Raw genomic sequence first — 22,952 nt, forward strand, 5'->3', positions numbered from 1 at the left:
CTTTGTAAGGCATAAATAGTCCCCACTTTAGGTGAGGTCACACAAAACACGATACTAACGACTAGTAACTACCTTAATTAATCATGAATTGCAGTATTATATCACCCCAGTTCTGATGTCTTTGCACTGGCTTCCTGTCCAACAAAGAATTGACTTTAAAATCCTACTGTTGGTTTACAAAGCACTGAATGGTTTAGGGCCAAAATACATCTCTGATCTGCTGCTACCTTATGAACCATCCCGACCCCTCAGGTCGTCTGGGACCGGTCTACTTTCTGTTCCCAGAGTCACAACTAAACATGGAGAAGCAGCGTTCAGTTTTTCTGCTCCACATATCTGGAACAAAGTCCCAGAAAGCTGCAGGTCTGCTGAGACCCTCAGCTCATTTAAAGCAAGATTGAAGACTTTTCTGTTTGCTGCTGCCTTTAATTGAACCACATTCAATTCATATATTAATCAATTTCCTGCATTTCTGCATTTTACTACTGTATTTTATTTCTTACACTGTTCTTAATTGCTGTTAAATCTCCTTTTCTTTTGCCTATGTTTTGATGCTTTTAATGGTTTTAAAAGGACTGCACAATATATTGCCATTTCCTCCGGGACCGAGTTCGTGCAAGGCGTACACTATAAAACGCAGATCGGCAGAGATCTTTTCCAGACGTGGTTTGTGTGCGAGTAATTGCAGAATTGCGGCAGTGTATGGTTGATTGCGTGCAGTGCAATGTCTCAGGGAGACATCTATTCAAATTTAGAAAGTGCACAATATGTCGCCATTTCCTCCAGGACCGAGTTCGTGCAAGGCGTACACTATAAAACGCAGATCGGCAGAGATCTTTTCCAGACGTGGTTTGTGTGCGAGTAATTGCAGAATTGCGGCAGTGTATGGTTGATTGCGTGCAGCGTAATGTCTCAGGGAGACATCAATTATTGTTTCAATGTATGTTTTAAATCTCCTTTAATGTCTTACACTGTTTCTTTAATTGTTTTTAAATCTCCTTTTCTTTTGCCTTATGTTTTGATGCTTTTAATGGTTTTATGTGAAGCACTTTGAATTACCTTGTTGTTTAAATGTGCTATACAAATAAACTTGCCTTGCCTTGCCTATTAATACGCGTTTATAAAGCATATATTAACATTAACCATAAATCATTATATATATATATATATATATATGTATGTGTGTGTCTGTATATATATGTGTGTGTGTGTATATATATGGAAGAATAATATACATCTAAATATGTTCTTCATCATTTACAACTCCTTAATAATTGGTTTGTAATATATATAATACTTAATTTACAAATGGGGAATCCATCATTTCTAAAGTATGAAAACACATAATAGACGAGCTTATTAATGAAGAAAAAAACATTTATAACTGTTGTGAATTGTATACTAATGAGTGTTAATGTAGAACAATGCTTCATAGTGTGTAGTTATTATAAAGTGTTACCAATATTTTTACTGAAGTGGATCGTCTAGACCTTTGGCAATGTAACAAAACCGTTTTTGTTGGAATATTATCGATGGGTGGATTACTATGAGGCTTCATCGGTGAGTTGCCTCAATTTTGTAATTGTTTGTTGGTTGTTGGTCTGACAGAGGCGTTGATTGTACCTGCTGTTGTGATTGTATCTTGAATCGGTTTGCATAAATCGAATCACAAGAATCTTAGCTTTCCAAAGATATGTTGCATTAGTACCTACCTATACATAGCAGTTGTGTACATGACACAGATGTACAGTTAACACTCCAAAAGCCCGTGGGTGGGCCGTCGGAATGTTAACAGGATACATAAACCTGAATGGAAATCCACTAACTTTTCATGATTCCAGTAATCTTGCGAGAAGTTAAATATGATATGACTTTTTTTACATTCGTGCAATGATCCAACATGCTGAATCAGTACTGACAAGGTGTGGATCTGTCACTGATGGCTGATCTATTTGATGATAGTTTTTTTTTTAAAGGTGGAGGCATTTTCACTTTGACCAGGCCAGTCTGACTGTATGTTATAGAGGGGCAAACAAGAAACATGGGAAGAGATGGGAATGACGCATAGGTTCTGTGGAATTCAAGTGGGGATTGTTATTGTGTTTTGAAAATGGTGCAGTATTGAGGGAGTCGCTAAAAAAAGACTGTAATGCAATGTAATTATATCCAGGCAACTTCTCACCGTGGGCTCCTAACAGAAGGTTCACGGGAGTTTTGGTGCCTTTTGAAAGTGTTGGCCACTTTGATATTTTTGGTGGACGAAAACCAACCTTGAGACTTTTCTACTATTACTCTTACTCGAGAGGTAATTATCAGCACAACTCCCCTCGCCTGTTTAAGCCACTATCACCCCTGACTCTCAGTCACTCACTGCCAGACCATTGGCATGTCTACCCGCCCGTTTGGCTTGGCCTGTTCCCGGTTTCCCACGTCTGCCTGCCCTGCCTCGTCCTGCTGGATTTCCACCCTCGTCTCTTGTCTCGTCCGTGGATTCCCTGTGTGTTCTTGTAAGTGTCCTGTCTGATTTAAGTTTTCATTAAATTCCTGCTTCACTCTACTTCTGGTCTGGTCTGCGTTTGAGTCCTCACCACACCCCGTGACACTAAACTAAGTTATGCACCTATTAGCTTTATTGTCAGGGTTAGATATAAAAACCAATGCCACTCTCATATTTGTAGACTAAAAACAAAACCAGCAGGCTGATGAAGTAAAACAAAACCAAAAATCATGATGGGGCTGGTGTCCTATAGGTGTTTTATAACTGTGGACAGAGCCAGGTTAGCTGTTTCCACATGCTTCCACTCTTTATGTGCAGCTAAACTTAGGCTGTTGTGTATAGAGAAGAGTATTGACCTTCTCATGTAACTCTCAGCAAGAAAGTTTTAAATGATGAATACTCTCTGCCATAATACATTGTGTACAGAGTTGTGATTAATTATGTAGATTTCGATACAGTAATTGATTTTAAAGCAAGCCTTTTCTTAATCCAAACCCTGAAAGTAATAATGTATATATCGTCATCAAGTGTTATAATTGCTGAGATTATTAGTGTTGGTTGTTCATGGTATGTGGTGACAGTTGCAACATTTATTAAACTTGTATTACACTGAATATAATATAATTAATGAATTAATCAGGTTATGGGGTAATTGCATTTGCCACCGAAACCATTGAGCAGGGAGAATTCTTGCTTGAGTGTGTTGGAATACACATCACTGGTTTGGAAGGATAGGCCCTGTTCATAGAGTACTCTGATGCAGATGCAGCATTTTTGTATTTCTTATTAAGTATTTAAGTACTTAAGTAGTATATTCTTAATTTAACCCTGGTTATTTTCTTCCATTCTTTTGGATTCTAAAATACATGTTGTTCTCCTGCCTTCTGGGTAGCCATTTAAATTAATACAGTGCCAAAACTAAAACTTAAGATATCCACTAAAGTTTATTATTTTGTTTAATACTTTGCTACATAAACATTCTAAAACGTTTCAAGAGACTTCTTTCTTCACTAAGTAGCCTAATAGCCCCCCTACAGTCTGAAAGACAGGCTTGAGGCTGCAAGCCTTTCACATAATGGAGTGTTTAAAACAACATGTATGAATGAGTTGTTAAAATCCCTGCTCCAGCCTGCAGGATCAGTGCTGAGCATGGACTTAAACACTCACACATGTTCAAGTTCCCACTTGGCTAAAATAAAAATAAAATAAACAAGAGGGTTTTAGACACGATTTTAGCTTGATTTAAAGCATGACCATCAGGGGACCTCAAAAATGTCCCCTGTTTGTGATGCCGTCCGCTGTTGTACTGTGTAACGACACCTAAGTCCACTGTTAATAGGTAGGTGTAAGTGCACACACCAACATCAAATGAACACAACCCCTGACTCTTTGTTCTTTGACTAAACGGTTGTAATTGTCATTTATTCATTGGTTTTTTTCATCTTTTTGTTATCATTTGTCTCGCAATAAAGGAGATCACTGGTGCCATAAAATGTCTTGATCAGGAGCACAACAATGCTAGTAGCCATAAAATTGTCTGATATTCTGGCCAAGAAAATACTTTGATACCTGTTGGTCTATTGAACTAAGAAGCTCTCTGACCATGGAGAGAGCCTGGGCCAGAGAGGAGGCTTCTTCTTCATCATCTGGAAGAGAAATAAACAAGCAACATGACTGTGGAGGTGCAACAACCTAAGGCAACAGACACAGTGCAGAAAGATTAATATTAAGCCACTGTTGACATTCATCAATGTCAATCCTTAAACTCATAGACAGACAAAAAGTTATCCTCCATGAATCTACTAACATAGAAGCAGCAGATCTAATATTTCTCTCATACAAATATTGCACAACTTAATTTTGCTTTTCATCTGTGCAGTGTAGACTACACTGAATCAATCAAATGTCATTTAACAAGGAAGCTGCAATAATGATTTGTACTACTTTATAATAGACGACAAATGAGAAGATTGGAAGGAGCTGGCCTGAAATCCATGTTACCACGATGCCAACGGTTAGACACAGGTAGAAAATGTCAAATTTGTTAAAAGTAAAGCAATTTAAAGAGTGAAAGTATGTTTTATATATTACTATTCTTAATAAGTATTGTAATACAGGCCTGTGTTGTGAGCAGAAACATGTTGGAGACTGCCATAGTGAAAACGCTAATTAAGTATGCGTTGGCGCTGATGTATTAGGTGTGCTTGAAAGTGACTTTTATCTGGCGGAGAGTCATGTTGAAGCACTCTGCACACAGCCCAAAGGATAGTCCTGCAAAAATGATTTTTATTTATTTATTTAATTTCATGTAGAATAGTTAAAAGTGCAAACGGTAAATAAACCTGAAGGATTTTACATGGGGTAGCTTAGTGGCATCATTGTCATAACAGAGCCAGAAATAAAGAGCCAGGTAAATCTCATCACACGTCTCAAGACTATAGCTTTTATTGTTCACCCCAATAGTTTAAGAAACCTTTATTAAAATAAATAAATAGATAATATAATGAATCATTACATACACATAATTCAGTGTTTGCGTTTATTCACGATCAGTTGTGGGAACGTGGCCGAAATATGACTTTATAACAGTAATTTATTTATTTAATTTAGCACTCCTTAATTTGATCGCTGAAGCAAAGCTGGTAAATGCACAACCTTTACTCTGAAGGCGAGCTGTCTCTGTTTCCGACTCAACTTCCTTTTCATTATTCAATTTTGATCATGGAACAAGCTGACATTTTTGGTGCGCTTAACTGCTTTGCACGTGTTTATTCAATGCAACAATAACACAGGTCACTCTTTAATCGCCTTGAGGCAGCATCGGCTATCGAACAACAAACTCACACGTAGCAGAATACATTTACATGAACCAATGAGACCAATGAGATTAGGTAATACTCCTAAACTGACATTGTTCATAATACAACGTGAACAATGGCAAATTAATTCTGCTTCGTTCACGGACCACATGCCTACTGTTGCCTGATTTAACTTTGCCATAGATTATAAACCTATTATGATTGGGATTATTCACCGGTGGTATTATCCAGAATGCGCTGAACAAGGACAGGATACTTGGAGATCCGCTGAGTCACCAACAAGATGCACTCCTGAACACCATGGCAACGTAGCAGGGGTCCGCGACTCACCCGCTGCCCAGTGACAGAGAGAGAGACACACACACTGACAAAACTACCATGGCTGACTTTTTTTTTCATTTAGTTTGAAAGGCAACCTTGAGGATAAGACCACTGTCTTGTAACATACATAAAATAAGGCAAATGTACTGGAGATACCTGAATCAAAATCTTCTCTACATATTTCCCTATTCATGGCGAGAATGTCGGATTTGGCTACCACTGAAGAGGAGAAGCAGTTTACTGGCTAATCTTCAGTTTACCTCTTCTGTGCTCAACTCAATCAACAGCCATCTGCCGGATACTACGAGTATGTGTGGACTGACAAAGGCCCCTGTTCTATTCCAATCGCAAGTGAGCATAAGTGACATCATCTTTGTTTTGGTTTACTTTGATGCCATTTAACCATAGCCTGTATGTAAGAAGTAGACATAGTCACGTGACGTCACCCATTGATTTGTGAACTCTGGTTTTGTAGCCTTGAGTTTTGCATTTTGGTCAATGCCATCTTGGTTTTTGGCCATCTTGTTTTTTGCAAGCAAAAGTGACAGGAGAGGGTGGAGCTGAATACAACACTGAATAAGACACTGTGGTGGCGGGCGTGGGTGGCTCAGCTGTGGAGGGGGCGGAGTGTGGGAGTGGTTCGGGGAACGGTGCCGGGAAGGGACTTAATTAGGCGCAGCTGGAACTGATCCTGATTGTCTCACTCGCAGCTGTATTTAATCCCACAGTAGCGATGGAGCCGAGAGGGCAGCTCGGGACGAGCACAGAGTTATGCTGAGACGGACAGCACGGAAAACTCCCGCGGCGTGTGCTCGGAGGCAAGGCAGGAGAGCTCACGGCCAAGCCCAGTTAGGGTGTAGGACAAATAAAAACCATTTGAACCCGTCATTCCACCGTGTGCTGGCGTCATTGTGCTCCCCAGACCCACCGGGTAGCAGAGAACCTGCTACAGTGGAGCCCAACGTGGGGCGAGCACAGAGACATGGACGGAGCCGCACCGGAGGCGCCGATGCAGCCGATTATGGTGCTGTGCCAGATGCTGGGAGGGATCGCGGCCATGCAGCGGGACCAGGCTGAGACGAACCGACAGTTCCTGGGGGCGCTCCAACCCAGGCGGAGCGGCAGGTCCACGCCCTGGAGCAGCTCGCGGCCCGGGCAGCGGTGGGCCCGCCGGTGACGCCCCCCCACCATTGGCGGGGGTGGTCCTACACAAGATGAGTGCCGCCGACGACGTGCAGTCATTTCTGGACACCTTCGAGGCGATGGCGAAGGCATGCGGCTGGCCCGCGGCAGAATGGGGGGTCCGGCTTCTGCCTCTCCTCACGGGGGAGGCACAAACAGCGGCCCTGGGGCTGCCACCAGCAGCGAGGCACCGCTACGCGGACGTGCGTGAAGCTGTCACCGATCGCCTGGGCCTGTCTCCGGAGGACCATCGGCAGAGGTTTCGTGAGGCCAGACTGGGACCCGAGGACCGGCCTTTCACCTTCGCTCAGCGGCTGAGGGACGACGCAGCCAGGTGGCTGCAACCAGAGAGTCCAGGGGGGGCGCAGGAAGTCCTGGAGAAGGTGGTCCTGGAGCAGTTCGTCGGGGCGCTGCCTGCGCGCACGTCAGCTTGGGTCCGATATCACCGCCCCCCGACCCTGGGGACCGCCATCACCCTGACAGAGGACCATTCCAGCAGCCCGGGAGACAGTGGCTGCCCGCTGGCGCCAGCCCGGCCGACGCCGGCACCTCGGAGGAGGCTGCCTCCGCAACTGCTGGCGCGGCCCCCACTGGCTCCGCGGTCGGTCCCCTTCCTCCCATCTCCCGAGGCACCGTCCTCCGCATCCGCCGGCACTCTTCCCAACCCACAGGGGCCCCTCAAGCGCCAGGGCGGGAGTGTTGGAGGTGTGGGCAGCCCGGTCACTTCTGGAGGGAATGTCCGCTGATGGAGCTGGGCCAGGTGGTTTGGGTTGCCGGCCCTCCAACGCCCTCCCCCGGTCCAGGGTCGACGTACCGCGTTCCGGTAAGGATTCAGGGGGGTATACATCAGGGAATGGTGGATACGGGCTGTACACAGTCTATGATTCACCAGAGCCTGGTTCGGCCCGGGGCATTGGTGGAGGCATTGTGGGTAAAAATGAAGTGTGTGCATGGGAATGTTCACGAATATCCCGTGGTGCCAGTAGAAATTAGACACATCGGGAGAAAATGTAGTCTAAAGGTTGCGGTTAGCTCCCGCCTTACGCACCCCCTAATCTTGGGAACGGATTGGCCAGGGTTTAATAAATTAATGGGGCGGGGTGCGGGGGTGCGTTCACGACAGACAGCGTCATGCGGTATGTGTGCTGTGCTCAGCGGTCCGACGCTGCAGAGGGGGAGGGGGAACCAGCAGAGCCTCCCGTGGAGACTCCGCTGGGTCCCGAACTACACTCGATGGAAGATTTTCCACTTGAGCAGTCTCGGGATGATACTCTACGCTCAGCCTTTGACCAGGTGATACGAATTGATGGTCAGTTGGTGCGCCCTGACGCAGCACAGTCATACCTGCACTTTTCATTGATTCGGGACAGACTGTATAGAGTGAGTCGTGACACTCAGTCAGGTCAGGAAAATACCCAGTTGTTGGTGCCGAGAAGCCGCCGGGAAATTATTTTCCAGGCGGCTCACTATAACCCGATGGCTGGCCACATGGGATATGAGAAAACACTGGACCGGATAATGGACCGATTTTATTGGCCAGGCATGCGGGGGGATGCACACCAACGACGCACATCCCGGAGTGTCAGTTAGTAAACCAGCCGGCCATTCCGAGGGCGCCTTTGCGTCCTCTGCCGTTAATGGAGGTCGCATTTGAGCGTATCGCCATGGACCTCATCGGCCCATTTCACCGGAGTGCACGCGGATATCGCTTTGTGTTAGTCCTCGTGGATTACGCAACACGATATCCCGAGGCAGTGCCGTTGCGCAACATTTCTGCAAAGAGTGTCGCGCAGGCTCTGTTTCAGGTCATCTCCCGAGTCGGAATCCCGAAAGAGATTCTGACTGACCAGGGCACCTCCTTCATGTCACGCACACTGAGAGAACTTTACGGATTACTGGGCATCAATAATAATAATAATAATAACTTTAATTTATATAGCGCCTTTCAGGGAACCCAAGGCCACTTTACAAGAGTAACAGTTAGACAAAAACAGTTTAGACAAACAGTCAGAAAAACAGAACAAGTGAACTAGGGGCCGAAAGCCTTGGCGAACAGATGGGACTTGAGGGCCCTTTTGAAGGCGTCCAGAGTGGAGATGTTGCGGATCACCGCAGGGAGAGAGTTCCAGAGGGTGGGGGCTGCCACACTGAAAGCTCTGTCCCCGAAGGTTCGCAGTTTGGTGCGGGTGGTGGCAAGCAGGCCAGAGTCTGAAGACCGCAGGTTCCGGGGAGGGGCATGTGGGCGGAGGAGGTCCGATAGGTACTGGGGGGCATGGGCATGGAGGGACTTGTAGGTGAGGAGGAGGATCTTGTATGAGATGCGGGACTTGACCGGGAGCCAGTGGAGGTTGATGAGGGTGGGGGTGATGTGCTGCCAGGGCTTTGTGTGCGTGAGAACCCTGGCGGCAGAGTTTTGTACATACTGGAGCCTGTCCAGGGTTTTGTTGGGTACCCCGAACAGGACACCATTGCAGTAGTCCAAGCGGGAGGTGACAAATGCATGGACCAGGGTTTCAGCAACAGACTCCGAGAGTGACGGTCGGAGTCTGGCAATGTTCCGGAGATGGAAAAAGGCAGTTTTGGTGACAGACTTGATGTGGGACTTGAAGGAAAGGGTGGAGTCCAGGATGACACCCAGGTTGCGGACTTCAGGAGATGGGGAGATGGAGCAGCCGTCAACCTCGAGGATGAAGTCACCAACCTTCCGGAGCAGCGCCTTGGGTGCCACAACCATGAGCTCTGTCTTCTTGGTGTTGAGTTTGAGAAGATTTGATGACATCCAGGTTTTTATTTCATGCAGACAGTTGACAAGGGACTGAGGGGGGAACTGGGAGGATGGAGTGGTACTGAGATAGATTTGAGTGTCATCAGCATAGCAGTGGAAGTTCAGTCCATGATGGTGGATGATCTTGCCGAGGGGGAGCATGTAGATGGTGAAGAGGAGGGGGCCAAGCACAGAGCCTTGGGGCACGCCATGATTGACTGGGGCTAGGGGGGAAATAGAGCCGTTGATGGAAACAAACTGTTCCCTGTTATGGAGGTAGGATGAAAACCAGGAGAGGGCGGTGCCAGTGACCCCTAGAAGGTCAGATAGGCGGTTGAGGAGGATGGTATGGGAGACAGTGTCAAATGCTGCAGAGAGGTCCAGGAGGATGAGGATGCTGAGGTGGCCAGAGTCAGCAGCAATGAGGAGATCGTTGATGATCTTAATGAGGGCGGTCTCCGTGCTGTGTTGGAGTCTGAAGCCAGATTGGAGGGGCTCATAGAGCTCATGGTTGGACATGTGGAGATGGAGTTGGCCGGCGACTACTCTTTCCAGAGTCTTACTGAGGAAGGGGAGGTTGGAGATCGGCCGGTGGTTGTGGAGGTCATCAATGTCCAGGCCAGGCTTTTTGAGGATGGGGGTGACTGAGGCAGTTTTGAAGCTGGTAGGGACAATACCAGATGCCAAAGAAGCGTTGATGATGTCCACCATGTAGGGGCAGAGGGTGGGTAAGCAGTCCTTGACCAGGGCTGTAGGCATGGGGTCCAGGGAGCAGGTGGACGTCTTGGCCGAGCTGACCAACTTGGCCAGTTGGGGAGCATCCACAGGGGAGAAGGAGGAGAGGTCACAAAGGGAGAGGTGCGGCGCTGAGGGGGCGTTGCCAGGTGGCTGAAGTGCGGGTGGAGGGGGAGGGGCTGGTGTCAGGAGCTGCTGGTGGATGGAGTCGACTTTCGCCTGGAAGAAGTCGAGGAATTTGGAGCAGAGATCGGGAGCACCAGAGGGATGGGGGGCGTCAATGGGGCGGAGTAGGCGGTTGATGGTGGAGAACAATGATCGAGGGTTGCTTTGCTGGGCACCGATCAAACGAGAGTAGTATACAGTTTTGGCCTGAGAGAGAGCTTCCTTGTAGGCTTCCACATGGTCACGAAAGGCCAGGAGGTGGACCGTGAGGCCAGTTTTTTTAGAAAGCCTCTCCAGCTGGCGACCAGAGGCTTAAATCTATTCGGACCAGTGTGTAACACCCACAGACCGACGGTCTGGTGGAGCGTCTGAATAAGACTTTAAAATCCATGATCCGTAAATTTATTCACGACGATGTACGTAATTTGGATAAATGGCTTGATCCTCTGTTGTTTGCAGTGCGGGAGGTTCCCCAGGCCTCCACGGGATTTTATCCCTTTGAACTACTGTTTGGCAGGACACCACGGGGGGTGCTCGACCTGATTAAAGAAAACTGGGAGGAGGGTCCGAGCACCGGGAAAAGTGAGATCCAATACGTCCTGGACCTGCGAGCAAAACTCCACACACTGGGTCGAATGTCACGTGATAATTTGCTCCGGGCCCAGGAACGTCAACAACGGCTGTACAACAGAGGGGCCAAGCTCAGACAATTCACACCGGGAGAAAAGGTACTTGTATTGCTTCCTTCTTCCAGCTCTAAACTCTTTGTGGTCACACGGTGGGTGGGGGATGTCGACTATGAGGTGGTGTGTTCTGACAGGGGAGGAGCTACTCAGATCTACCACCTCAACCATGGAGAGAAGCGGAGTCTGTGTCTCTGGTGTCTGCGGTTCCTGAGAGGGAGGAGCTGGGGCCGGAGGTTCCAAAATCCCCCAATCCAACCTTGCTCCTTTGTGAAGCACATCTCTCCGGGACCCAGGGAACAGACATTGCAGTTACAGGAACAGTTTTCCGATGTGTTCTCCCTCCTGCCAGGGCACACAACCTCATAATGCACCACATTGAGACTCCTCCGGGCGTGACGGTGCGGTTACGACCCTATAGGTTACCTGAACACAAAAGAAAAGTGGTTCAGAGGGAATTAGCGGCTATGCTGGAGATGGGGGTAATAGAAGAGTCCAACAGTGCCTGGTGTAGCCCCATTGTTCTTGTTGTCAAGAAGGATGGGTCTATACCAGGCATGGGCAAACTACGGCCCGCGGGCCGTATCCGGCCCGTTGGGCATTTTAATCCGGCCCATCAAATATTGGTACATAATTGTCAATACTATAAGGGCTGGGCAGTATACCGGGTTTTTTTCCCGTATGATATAAATTCTTCACACACCATCAGCCGAAACAATTGCCGTCTGCTTTCAACAGGCAGCTAAATGTATTTTTTGCTGATATTTCTCTGCAGTCAGAGCTAGTTGTCTTATATGTATTGAGAGAGAACTCTATTCATGGTCATAACTTTATACCACAAACAATTAACAACCCACAACTAACACTCTTTAACAGAGAAAAACACCACAGCACACAACAGTCTGTGACACATAAACAATTTGTAACACTAATAATTGTACATTTATAAAATTTCACCGCAGAACTGCATGCTGGGTACAGCTCGCGAGCGAGCCTGCTTGCTAGCACAACAGTCTGCTAACAGCTGGGAGAGGCTCCGTCGCTCCAGTAACGTTACATTAAAGAACAGAACAGAGCGATGCAGGATGAACAAAGACAGACCGGAGATGCACCGATAGTTTGACACATATGCAACGCTGATTACCGTAATATGCGTGGTATTTGTTATAAATGTACGTTGGTGCAAAGAGGGTGATAAGAAGCTGTACAGGGAGGGGCTTAGGACCCAGGGGAATGTAGGTGAAGGAAACGGGAAGAGACGGAAGACACGCCACGCCAACAGCTGTTCACCGCTCGTCACGATCCTGCAGACCAGTGATTCTCAACTGGTGGTTCGTCGCGGACCCGTTTTCAGTGGCCTTTGCTTCATGCAGCGGAGTTATTCACGCTCCTTTCCAGCATTTACGGCACTTTGTTCAGCTGTGCAGGAAAAACACCGACCAATGCGTTGTAAATCACGTCACGTGATGCAGTTTAACCAATAAAATAATGGTATTCTGATACGTTTCCTGACACCAGTGAGATGTACCCACACCGTGACACAGGGGGGAGAGACAAGGAAAGACTACAGAGCAGAGCTCTGACAATGTTAGGTGTGACAGTCAAATATTTGTATGATCCCGTCAAAGAATCAAGCTGCTAAAAAGACCACAGTCATTAACCTTTACACGAGAAACTCTGTGTCAAAAATGACTGCTTAATAAGTAAGTGCATGATAAAATGTGCATTTATGCAATAAAATAAATACAGTGTAAGATCCCAGTGAACTGATGAACACCTCAGATCTGTTCTGAGAATTGTCACACCCAAACTGACACCAGACGTTGACGCACTGGTTAAAAAGGGTGACCAACAGCACTGTTCCTACTGGAATTAAATGCAAGTTACTTTTTAGGTCATGGCTTTTACTTGTAATTTATATTAGTTCACACAAACACACTCCATTCATCTGCTCCTGGCCCGGCCCTTCTGTCAAATTTTAAAACTCAATGTGGCCCCCGAGCCAAAAAGTTTGCCCACCCCTGGTCTATACGGTTCTGTGTGGACTATCGCAGGGTGAACGATGTGTCACGATTTGATGCGTCGACGACCTCCTGGACCGACTAGGCACTGCACGGGTTTTTACGACACTGGATTTAACAAAGGGCTACTGGCAGATTCCTTTGTCGCCAGAGTCCAGGGAAAAAATGGCCTTCTCCACTCCGTTTGGGTTATACCAATTCACCACACTTCCCTTTGGGTTGTTCGGTGCCCCAGCCACTTTTCAACGCCTCATGGACCGGGTGCTGCGTCCGCATGCTGCGTATGCTGCCACCTACTTGGATGATGTGATCATCCACAGCACTACCTGGGCGGAGCATGTGCAGCGGGTGGGCGCGGTGCTGGAGTCCCTGAGGCAGGCGGGGCTCACCGCCAACCCGGGGAAGTGTGCGGTTGGACGGAGGGAGGTACGGTATCTGGGGTACCACTTGGGTGGCGGGCAGGTGCGCCCTCAGGTGGACAAGACTGCGGCTATCGCAGCCAGCCCGCCGCCCAAGACAAAAAAAGAGGTTCGGGGGTTTTTGGGGCTGGCGGGTTATTACAGGCGGTTCATCCCAAACATCGCAGATCTGACCAGCCCCTTCACCGACCTGACCCGGAAAGGTGCCTCATATCCGGTCCAGTGGTCGGAGCAGTGCCAGTTGGCGTTTGAGCAGGTAAAACAAGCCCTCTGTGGGGAACCACTCCTTCATACACCTAACTTCTCTTGGGACGCTCTTTTGCCCTCTGTTCGGACCACGCCCCGCTCCAGTGGCTCCACCGCATGAAGGATACTAACGCCCGGATCACTCGGTGGTATCTGGCTTTGCAGCCTTTTAACTTCAAGGTGGTCCATAGGCCGGGGGCGCAGATGGTCGTGGCCGACTTCCTCTCTCGCCCTCAAGGGGGGGGAGTAGGTCAGGCCGGATGGCTCCCCGGCCTAAGTCGGGCGGTGGGGGTATGTGGTGGCGGGCGTGGATTGCTCAGCTGTGGAGGGGGCGGAGTGTGGGAGTGGTTCGGGGAACGGTGCCGGGAAGGGACTTAATTAGGCGCAGCTGGAACTGATCCTGATTGTCTCACTCGCAGCTGTAGTGGCGAAAGGCTTCCCACGTTGTTGTGGTTTGCCCAAATTTAAACCAAAAAGTTGCACGAGTATCACACCCCACAAACGATACAGGCACAGGCAAACAGAATACAGATACTTTACCCTCGTTATTTTTTTCGACACACGACATACCACTCCAGTCTAGTGGCATTTACCATTAAGTGCCGCCCCGCTATTGCACATAAGCTGTTTTCTACCGACATAGATGTGATTGGCATATACGTTGGGGTATTTTTCTCTCCATGATCTATTGCATTGTCTAAAAGTGTCTTGCCCAAGGACACATCGACATGGAATAGCGGAGCCGATCCTCTGACAACCCTGCTCTACTGAGCCCCCTTATAAGCCAATAGTAGGGCGTCACTTAACTTACTAAATAGAACGAGAACAGGAACTTACTCATGAAACAATAACTGTTCACAGAAACCAGTTAAACCTGAACTTAATGAATAGAACGAGAACATGAACTTACGAATATAACAAGAACTGTTGACAGAAACCAGTTAATCCTGAACTTACTAAATAGAAAGAGAACTGGAACTTGAATTTACTGGCACTTTACTATAGAGAGAGAATTAGAACTTACGAATAAAACAAGATCCATTATTGCAGGTACACAAACTACCGGTATGTAGAAATGCACCAGGAGGAGAAACCTCTGCTTCCTGCTTGTTCCTTAAATTGTGTTCAGTCATGGCTGCCTTGCCATGGATGGTCCCCTCCACATCTAGTTCCACTAAGTCCCCTTTTATAAGGATATGTTGTGGAGGCACAGATGTTTTATGTAACTGCATAATGTTAATTAAAGTTCAACTTAAATAAATTTTAGTGCTGTATAAATGCTTTATACAGCTTTTCATTCATTGTTTTTCATTTATTGTTTTTGTTAATTGAAGCAACTGATTGTGCTCCCAATTATTGCCAATGCATTTCAGGTGTGAGTGTGTCATGTGACTGTCTATTTAAGCTGATGCACCTGCGCAGAATAAAATACGTGTTTTCTCAGAACTTGACCCAGTGGCTGCAGATTGTTTGTTCTCCCAGGTTTAAATGTGTTGAGTCGATATATCTCTAGTCAAGCTCTGCAGAACAGGTTATGGGCCCAGATGCGTTAGACGTTTGTGCAAAGAGATATCCGGCGTGAGTAGCCACTGAGAGACATTTGCTTGTGTGCGTATCTCACGGATTGGAGTGCCAGCACCATGAGCGGACATACGAGTTCACGTTGGTCTCGTCTTGTTTTTAATGGGGACGAAAAGAACTATGAACTGTGGGAGACAAAGTTTTTGGGACATCTGCGGTTGCAGAAACTGAAGGACACCATTTTGAATCAGCCCGCCGATGGCGCAGAAGAAAACGCACTGGCTGAGGATGCGGCGAAGAACGCGGAAGCGTACGCGGAACTGATCCAATTCCTTGATGACAAAAGTTTGTCTCTGGTCATGCGAGAGGCAGCGGATGACGGGCGTGGAGCGCTCAGGATTTTGCGTGACTATTATGCAGGCAAGGGTAAGCCCCGCATTGTATGCCTGTATACAGAACTGACTTCTTTGCAAAAGATGAGTAGTGAGAGTGTGACTGACTATGTCATACGTGCTGAGATTTCGATCACAGCGCTGCGTAATGCTGGAGAGGTTTTAAGCGATGGACTATTGGTTGCAATGATTTTGAAGGGGCTGCCAGACTCATTTAAGCCTTTTTCCATTTTTATCACTCAAAGTTATGAGACTCTCTCTTTTGCGGAGTTCAAGACTAAGTTGCGCAGTTATGAGAGCACTGAAGGTATGCGCACAGCTGCGGCCGACGACAATGTCATGAGGGCCCAGGCGCATCCAAGGAGGGCTGCCCCAGCAGGCGCAGGTGCACGCAGCACCGAGAGCGGGGACATTGTGTGTTTCCGTTGTGGCCAGAGAGGTCACAAGGTAAGAGACTGTCAGCGTGGTCAACAGTGGTACGGCCAGGGCGAGAGTACCGGACGGCGAGGAGGATGGCGACAGTGGCAGCGGGACAACGCGCGTGGAGTGTCCGAGGAGATGGATGACAACACCTTCGTGTTCAAGCTGGTGACCAGCGAGCCAGGAAGCGGTGTCACCAGAAAGGGCTTGATGGTGGACACCGGTGCGACGGCGCATATCATCACTGACCTGGCGAAGTTCAAGAACTTCGATGACCGATTCCAGTCCGAGACGCACTGCGTGGAGCTGGCCGATGGCACAAGCTGCACGGGGGTCGCGGAGCGCAGAGGAGACGCCGAGGTGTGTCTGATCGACAGCAGGGGGCGGCACCTCAGTACCACACTGAAGCAGGCGCTGTACATCCCCTCGTATCCCCAAGACATCTTCTCCGTGAGAGCTGCAACTTATCGTGGGGCAACGGTGATCTTCAAGGAAGGAGAAAACGTCTTGCAGTATAGAGACGGTACGCGCTTCCTCATTTATGAGCATAACAGACTGTTCTATTTGCCTACTGTGTCAGTAAACAATGACTGTGATGATCAATGTATGAGCTGTCATGATATTCAGACGTGGCACGAGATTTTGGGGCACTGTAATTTTGATGATGTCATGAAGTTAGAGAATGTTGTGGATGGAATGTCAATCAGGGGTAAAGCGTCCAAATCCATGATATGTGAAGTGTGTACTCAGGGCAAGTTCACTCAGAGCAGAAACAGGAAGCCTGATGTGAGGGCCAAATCAGCCTTAGAGCTGGTTCACACTGACTTGTCAGGCCCCATTGACCCAGAGTCCAAGGAAGGGTATAGGTATGCACTTTCCTTTACTGACGACTATTCAAGTGCAGTGTTTGTGTACTATCTAAAGTACAAGAGGGACACTGTAGAAGCCACAGAGAGGTTTCTAGCCGACACAGCCCCATATGGGAAAGTGAAGTGTATCAGGTCTGACAATGGTACAGAGTTCACAGGGCAGGGTTACCAAGCTCTGCTGCGTAGGAATAGAATCAGACATGAAAGATCAGCACCATACTCACCACACCAGAATGGCACTGCTGAGCGTAACTGGAGAACCCTTTTTGACATGGCGAGATGTATGCTCTTGGAGAGCCAGTTAGCCAAGGAGCTATGGCCGTATGCGGTCCAGACAGCAGCAGTGGTGAGGAATAGATGTTTCAACAACCGCACCAGAGAGACACCTTACTTTATGCTGACAGGAAGGAGACCTAATGTCTCCAGGATGCAGAAGTTTGGTACTGTATGTTACGCCTACAGGCAGGACAGGAAGAAGCTAGAGTCAAGGTCTGACAAGGGCATCTTCGTTGGTTATGACAAGAACAGTCCAGCCTATATGGTCTACTACCCTGACAGCAGGAAGGTGATGAAGCACCGACTGGTGAGGTTCATGTCCTGTGTTGAGGGACAGCAGACTGATGACATGTCCGACGATGACACTGGTGTGCAGTCTAACGCAACCAGACCTGACCCTGACAAACCCGAGCAGAACGACATCCCAGAAGCTAGGCCAGGTCCAAGCCAGATAGGCCTACAGACAGGTGGAGTCAAGCCCGAATCCCAGTCTCCACGGAGATACCCTGCTAGAGAGAGGAGGAGGCCAGACTTCTATGGGATAGAGAGTGATCAGGCTCAGATCAACATTGATTATTGCTACAGGATGGTTTGTAATGTACCGCAGACGTTCAGAGATGCTGTGTCTTCATCCAACTCAAGTAAGTGGATAGATGCAATGGATGAGGAGATGAAGGCACTGAGGGATAACAACACATTTACTCTGACCACCTTACCTGAGGGCAAGAAAGCAGTGGGGGGTAGATGGGTGTATACTCTCAAAACCAATGTTGATGGATCTGACAAGTACAAGGCCCGCTATGTAGCCAAGGGATACAGTCAACGGATGGGTGTAGATTATGGAGAAACGTTTTCTCCTACTGCCGACCTGACTAGTGTGAGAGTGTTGATGCAGAAAGCTGCCCAGGAGGATCTGATCCTGCATCAGATGGATGTTAAAACCGCCTACTTACATGCACCAATTGATTGTGAGATTTACATGGAACAGCCAGAGGGTTATGATGTAAAATCTCAGACAAATGGGAAGATGGTGTGTAGACTAAAGAAGTCACTATATGGGCTTAAACAATCAGGTAGAAACTGGAACATAATGTTGCATGACTATCTATGTGAAAATATGTTTGTACAGAATCCAGCCGATCACTGTGTTTATGAGAGAGAAACGGAACATGACAAGGTGATCCTACTGATCTGGGTTGATGACCTGGTTATTGCAGCCAGTGATGAGAGTGCTTTAAAAGCAGTAAAAAAGATGCTTGCTGTGAAGTTCCAGATGAAAGATTTGGGCAGACTGAAGAATTTTCTTGGTATCACTTTTGATCAGTGTAATGGATGTGTGACCATGTCACAGCAGAGCTATGTTGACAAGCTGCTTGACAGGTTTAATATGCAGGATTGTAAGCCCAGGTCAACACCTTGTGAACCAGAGCTGCATTACACTGATGAGAAGCTAGGTGACCCCAGAAAATACAGAGAGGCAGTGGGTAGCCTAATCTACCTAACCTCATGCACCAGACCTGATCTGAGCTTTGTTGTAAGCAGACTGTCACAGCATTTCAGTGAGCCGACAGAAGAGCAGTGGACAACTGTTAAGCATGTACTGAAATATTTGAAGGGCACAAATGACAAAATGTTGTGTTACAGAAAATGTGATGAGCTGAGGTTGTTTGCTTACAGTGATGCAGATTGGGCAGGTGATGCAACTGACAGACGCAGTACAACTGGTTATTGTGTTAGTCTGAGTGAGAATGGTCCTCTGATTTCCTGGAAGACCAAAAAGCAGCCAACGGTAGCACTGTCAACTTGTGAGGCAGAGTATATGGCGTTGGCCGCAACCACACAAGAGTGTCTTTACTTATCTCAACTGCTTGAACATCTTGATGACTGTCTGTATGATGTACCTAAGATTTTTGGAGATAACCAAGGTACAATTGCATTAGCCAAGAATCCAGTGAGCAGACAGCGATGTAAGCACATTGATATAAAATACCATTTTGTGAGATCAACTGTTAATGACTGTAAAGTATGTTTGGAGTATTGCCCAACAGACCGGATGGTAGCTGACCTGATGACAAAACCAGCTACTAAAGCAAAGCTACTTACTTTTTCCATGTTCTTGTTTGGGGCATAGCCAGTTAAGTGCAGTTAAGTGCAGTTGGTTTCCATGTTTTTCCCCTTGTATGATTTATGGTTGTCAATAATGTGTGATCAAGTGGGGGTGTTAATTGAAGCAACTGATTGTGCTCCCAATTATTGCCAATGCATTTCAGGTGTGAGTGTGTCATGTGACTGTCTATTTAAGCTGATGCACCTGCGCAGAATAAAATACGTGTTTTCTCAGAACTTGACCCAGTGGCTGCAGATTGTTTGTTCTCCCAGGTTTAAATGTGTTGAGTCGATATATCTCTAGTCAAGCTCTGCAGAACAGTTTTTACTTAAAAAAAAGAAGATTGTACCACTTTGCTGCTTGTTTTCCCTATCTGCTGCTCAGCAGTTTATGCTCTTGAGGAAGATACTGCTTCACTGGGTCATCGTTTCAATTGACCTGACTACCACACATCTGGCCTTGGCTTGATGCTGGTTCTACCTTTTCTGAACTGGGTTTTGTTCCGGCTCCTCGTATGGGGTCATCACGTTGATGGGTGTGGCCATGCATGGTTAGCCTCCAGCCCCAATGATGAACCAGCCAAAAGGTGTTTAGAGCTGCTGTACATAAATGGAGCCCCACCAGGAAAAGAAAAGACCGCTAAAAAACAGCTGGGACAAAACACGAAAAAAGCAGGTGGCAACCTCCGGCTCTGAAAAGTGAAGCCAAAGCTGAAGTGTCTTAAACCTGCATTCTCTTGTATAGCACTCAGTAAATATAGAAGTCTATGATAAAATGACTCTACTTCGGTCTTGATTTATTACCTCAGTAAACATTGTAAACATGAGTTTATGGTCTCAATCTCTAGTTCCAAGACTTCTTCAATACAGCATGATGTTCATTTAGTAAATTATGGTCCATTTAGAGTCAAACAGACCATAAAGCTGAGTATGCTTTAGGGCGGGGCTACATTATGATTGACAGGTTGCTACCATGGATTGTCTGGCCTGGGAATTATCCCTGTTTTCTTCGGACAACTTTAACTCTTTCAACTAATGAAAATGAATTGTAAATGGTCTTGATCAGTGCTTGGTTGTTCCTAACTCCACCATCTTGTGTCACTCCTGGTTCCGAAAACCAAGATGGCGATGGTCAAAGTACCAAACTCGAGGCCTCAAAACTGTTGTCAACTCACCTATGGGTGAAATCACATGTTTTCATACCAACTGGTATACATTCTGACACTTGGTCTGGACCCTTGGCGTCCCTTTCTAACACATCAAAGTATTGCATAGTATAATTATTCATGTTTGTTGACCTCCACTCGTTCATCTCACACGGACAATCAAGGGTGCCTTGTGCATCGGTATCAGACGCCAGAGGATGGGACAAAGCAACAGTATTTGGCCCTGATACTGAGAATGGGCTGACTTCTTGTATACAGTCTATAAAAAATAGGCAGGCCCAACATTTAGAAAAAGATAAAATAATGTTAAATTCTTCAAGGGCCGCAACACATTCTCAAACCAATGCATCAAATAACGATGCTTGGTCAGTGGCTTCAAGCTGCAAACTATGACACTATGTAAAGACTGTGGTTGATGTTAACTTGACTAACTACACTCGCAAGTCACTTGACTAACAACTGACGTACCAAAATATCAACTTTACTTTTAGTTTCACACAGAAACAGGAGTAGCGGCCTCCAAGATGATAAATGTGTTTGTTTGACTTATCCACTTCCCCTGTCAGAATCAGAATCAGAACCGTATATTGCCAATGTATGTTTCACATACAAGGAATTTTTCATGGCGGGTGGTGCATAACATTAGACAATAACATTCGACAATAACATTCAACAATAACATTAAACAATCAACAATCAACACAGTGCAAGAAATAGAAACATATTCAAATGTACAATAGAATATAGAAGAATATAAAATAAAGTGCACAGGCAAACGGATAACAGTACTTTAAACAAGTGTAATGTAAGTGTTATGTAAAAGTGACAAGTGTATGTAAATATGAAAGGATGTGCAGGGGAGTGACCGGTAGGAAATTGTCATGGGGATGACAGAGTCAGTGGGGGCTCTGTTAATGAGCCCGACTGCAGAAGGGAAGAAAATGTTTGTGTGGCGTGAGGTCTTGGTCCTGATGGACCGCAGCCTCCTACCAGATGTAAGGGGCACGGACAGTTTGTGTCCAGGATGAGAGGGGTCGGCTACAATCTTTCTTGCTTGCTTCAGGGTCCTTGAAGCGAACAAGTCCTGGAGGGACGGCAGATTGCAGCCAATCACCCTCTTTGGCCCCTGTGTTCCTGTGTCTCTGTGTCTGTGTGTGTTTCCCCTGATTGCACTCATCCTACTCACCTGCCCAGTCCACCCAGCTGCCTTCAATCTTCTCATCACCCCACACATATATACTCCCCTGCTTTCCCTGTTCTGGTTGTCAGATCATCTTTGTTCGTTCCCCTGTCTGTTCCAGCATTGTGTCACCCTCGTGTCTGCTCCGTGCTCCAGCGTTTGGTCCTCGTGTTTGCTCCTGGTTTGTACCTTTGCCTTTTTTTTGTTACTTTGCCTTTTTTTGTGACTTGGCCTTTTTTCAGTTTTGCTCGCTCCCTGTTGGAGTCGCTTTAAGTTTTTGTTTATTTCTCTTTGATGACGAGTAAAGATACTTATTTCTAAACTTCACCTCGTCTCCAGTGTCCGTGTCTGCGATTGAGTCTCTGATCTGCCCCTCGGACGTAACAGAACGATGTGACCATGAAAGACTCAGTAGACCAGTTTTGGGGAACCCGCTTGGCCAGGGGAGGGCCTCTGAGCTTCCAGAAAGCTAACCCCGAGCTAAGCCGCCCTTCCACCCCTAAGATGACAAATATGGACACAACAGACCACTGTTTGGTGCGCTTTTCCCCAGAGTGGTATGAACAGTTTATGCGATACCGCCTTGTCCAGAAGGCAAACCATGACCAGATGTACTGCCCTGTCCACCCTCGCAGAGGAAGGGTCAGTCCCCTGTTCCCGCTTGGCCGCAGCGATCCCCCGTTCCCGCTTGGCCGCAGCGACCCCCCGTTCCCGCTGGGCCGCAGCTAACTCCAGCTCCCCGTGTCCTGTCGGCGGTCCGACCGACTCCAGCTCCCCGTGTCCGGTCGGCGGTCCGACCAGCTACCGCCTCAGCGCCGCAGCGAGTTCCTGTTCCTGCCGCCTCAGCGCCGCAGCGAGTTCCAGTTCCTGTTCCTGCCGCCGCAGCGAGTTCCTGTTCCTGCCACCTCAGCACCGCAGCTATCCCCAGAACCGACCGCCGCCACCTCAGCGCCGCAGCTATCCCCGGAACCGGCCGCCGCCGTCTCCGAGCGGCAGCGACGTCCAGTTCCAGCCGCCGCCGTCTCAGAGCGGCAGCGACCTCCAGTTCCAGCCGCTGCCGTCTCCGAGCAGCATCGACCTCCAGTTCCACCCGCCGCCACCCAAGAATCGCCGCGACCACCAGTTCCTGCCGCCGCCGAGCCGCAGCGACCTCCAGTTCCTGACCCCGCT

At 47.5% G+C, this 22,952-nt stretch overlaps 1 protein-coding gene across 1 annotated transcript in view; it reads right to left on the minus strand.

Annotated features, from left to right (window-relative positions):
- Positions 1 to 22,952, minus strand: part of arhgef2a (Rho guanine nucleotide exchange factor (GEF) 2a) — a gene marked incomplete at its 5' end in the record, with an annotated part of 57,713 nt that overhangs the window by 17,832 nt on the left and 16,929 nt on the right. Inside the window, 2 exons of the mRNA XM_079288083.1 lie at positions 4,067 to 4,143; positions 5,532 to 5,649. Coding sequence (XP_079144209.1) covers positions 4,067 to 4,143; positions 5,532 to 5,649 — 195 coding nt within the window. The remainder of the gene's footprint in view (positions 1 to 4,066; positions 4,144 to 5,531; positions 5,650 to 22,952) is intronic.

The sequence above is a fragment of the Melanostigma gelatinosum genome (genome assembly GCF_949748355.1).
Source record: "Melanostigma gelatinosum genome assembly, chromosome: 17".
Lineage (NCBI taxonomy): Eukaryota > Metazoa > Chordata > Actinopteri > Perciformes > Zoarcidae > Melanostigma > Melanostigma gelatinosum.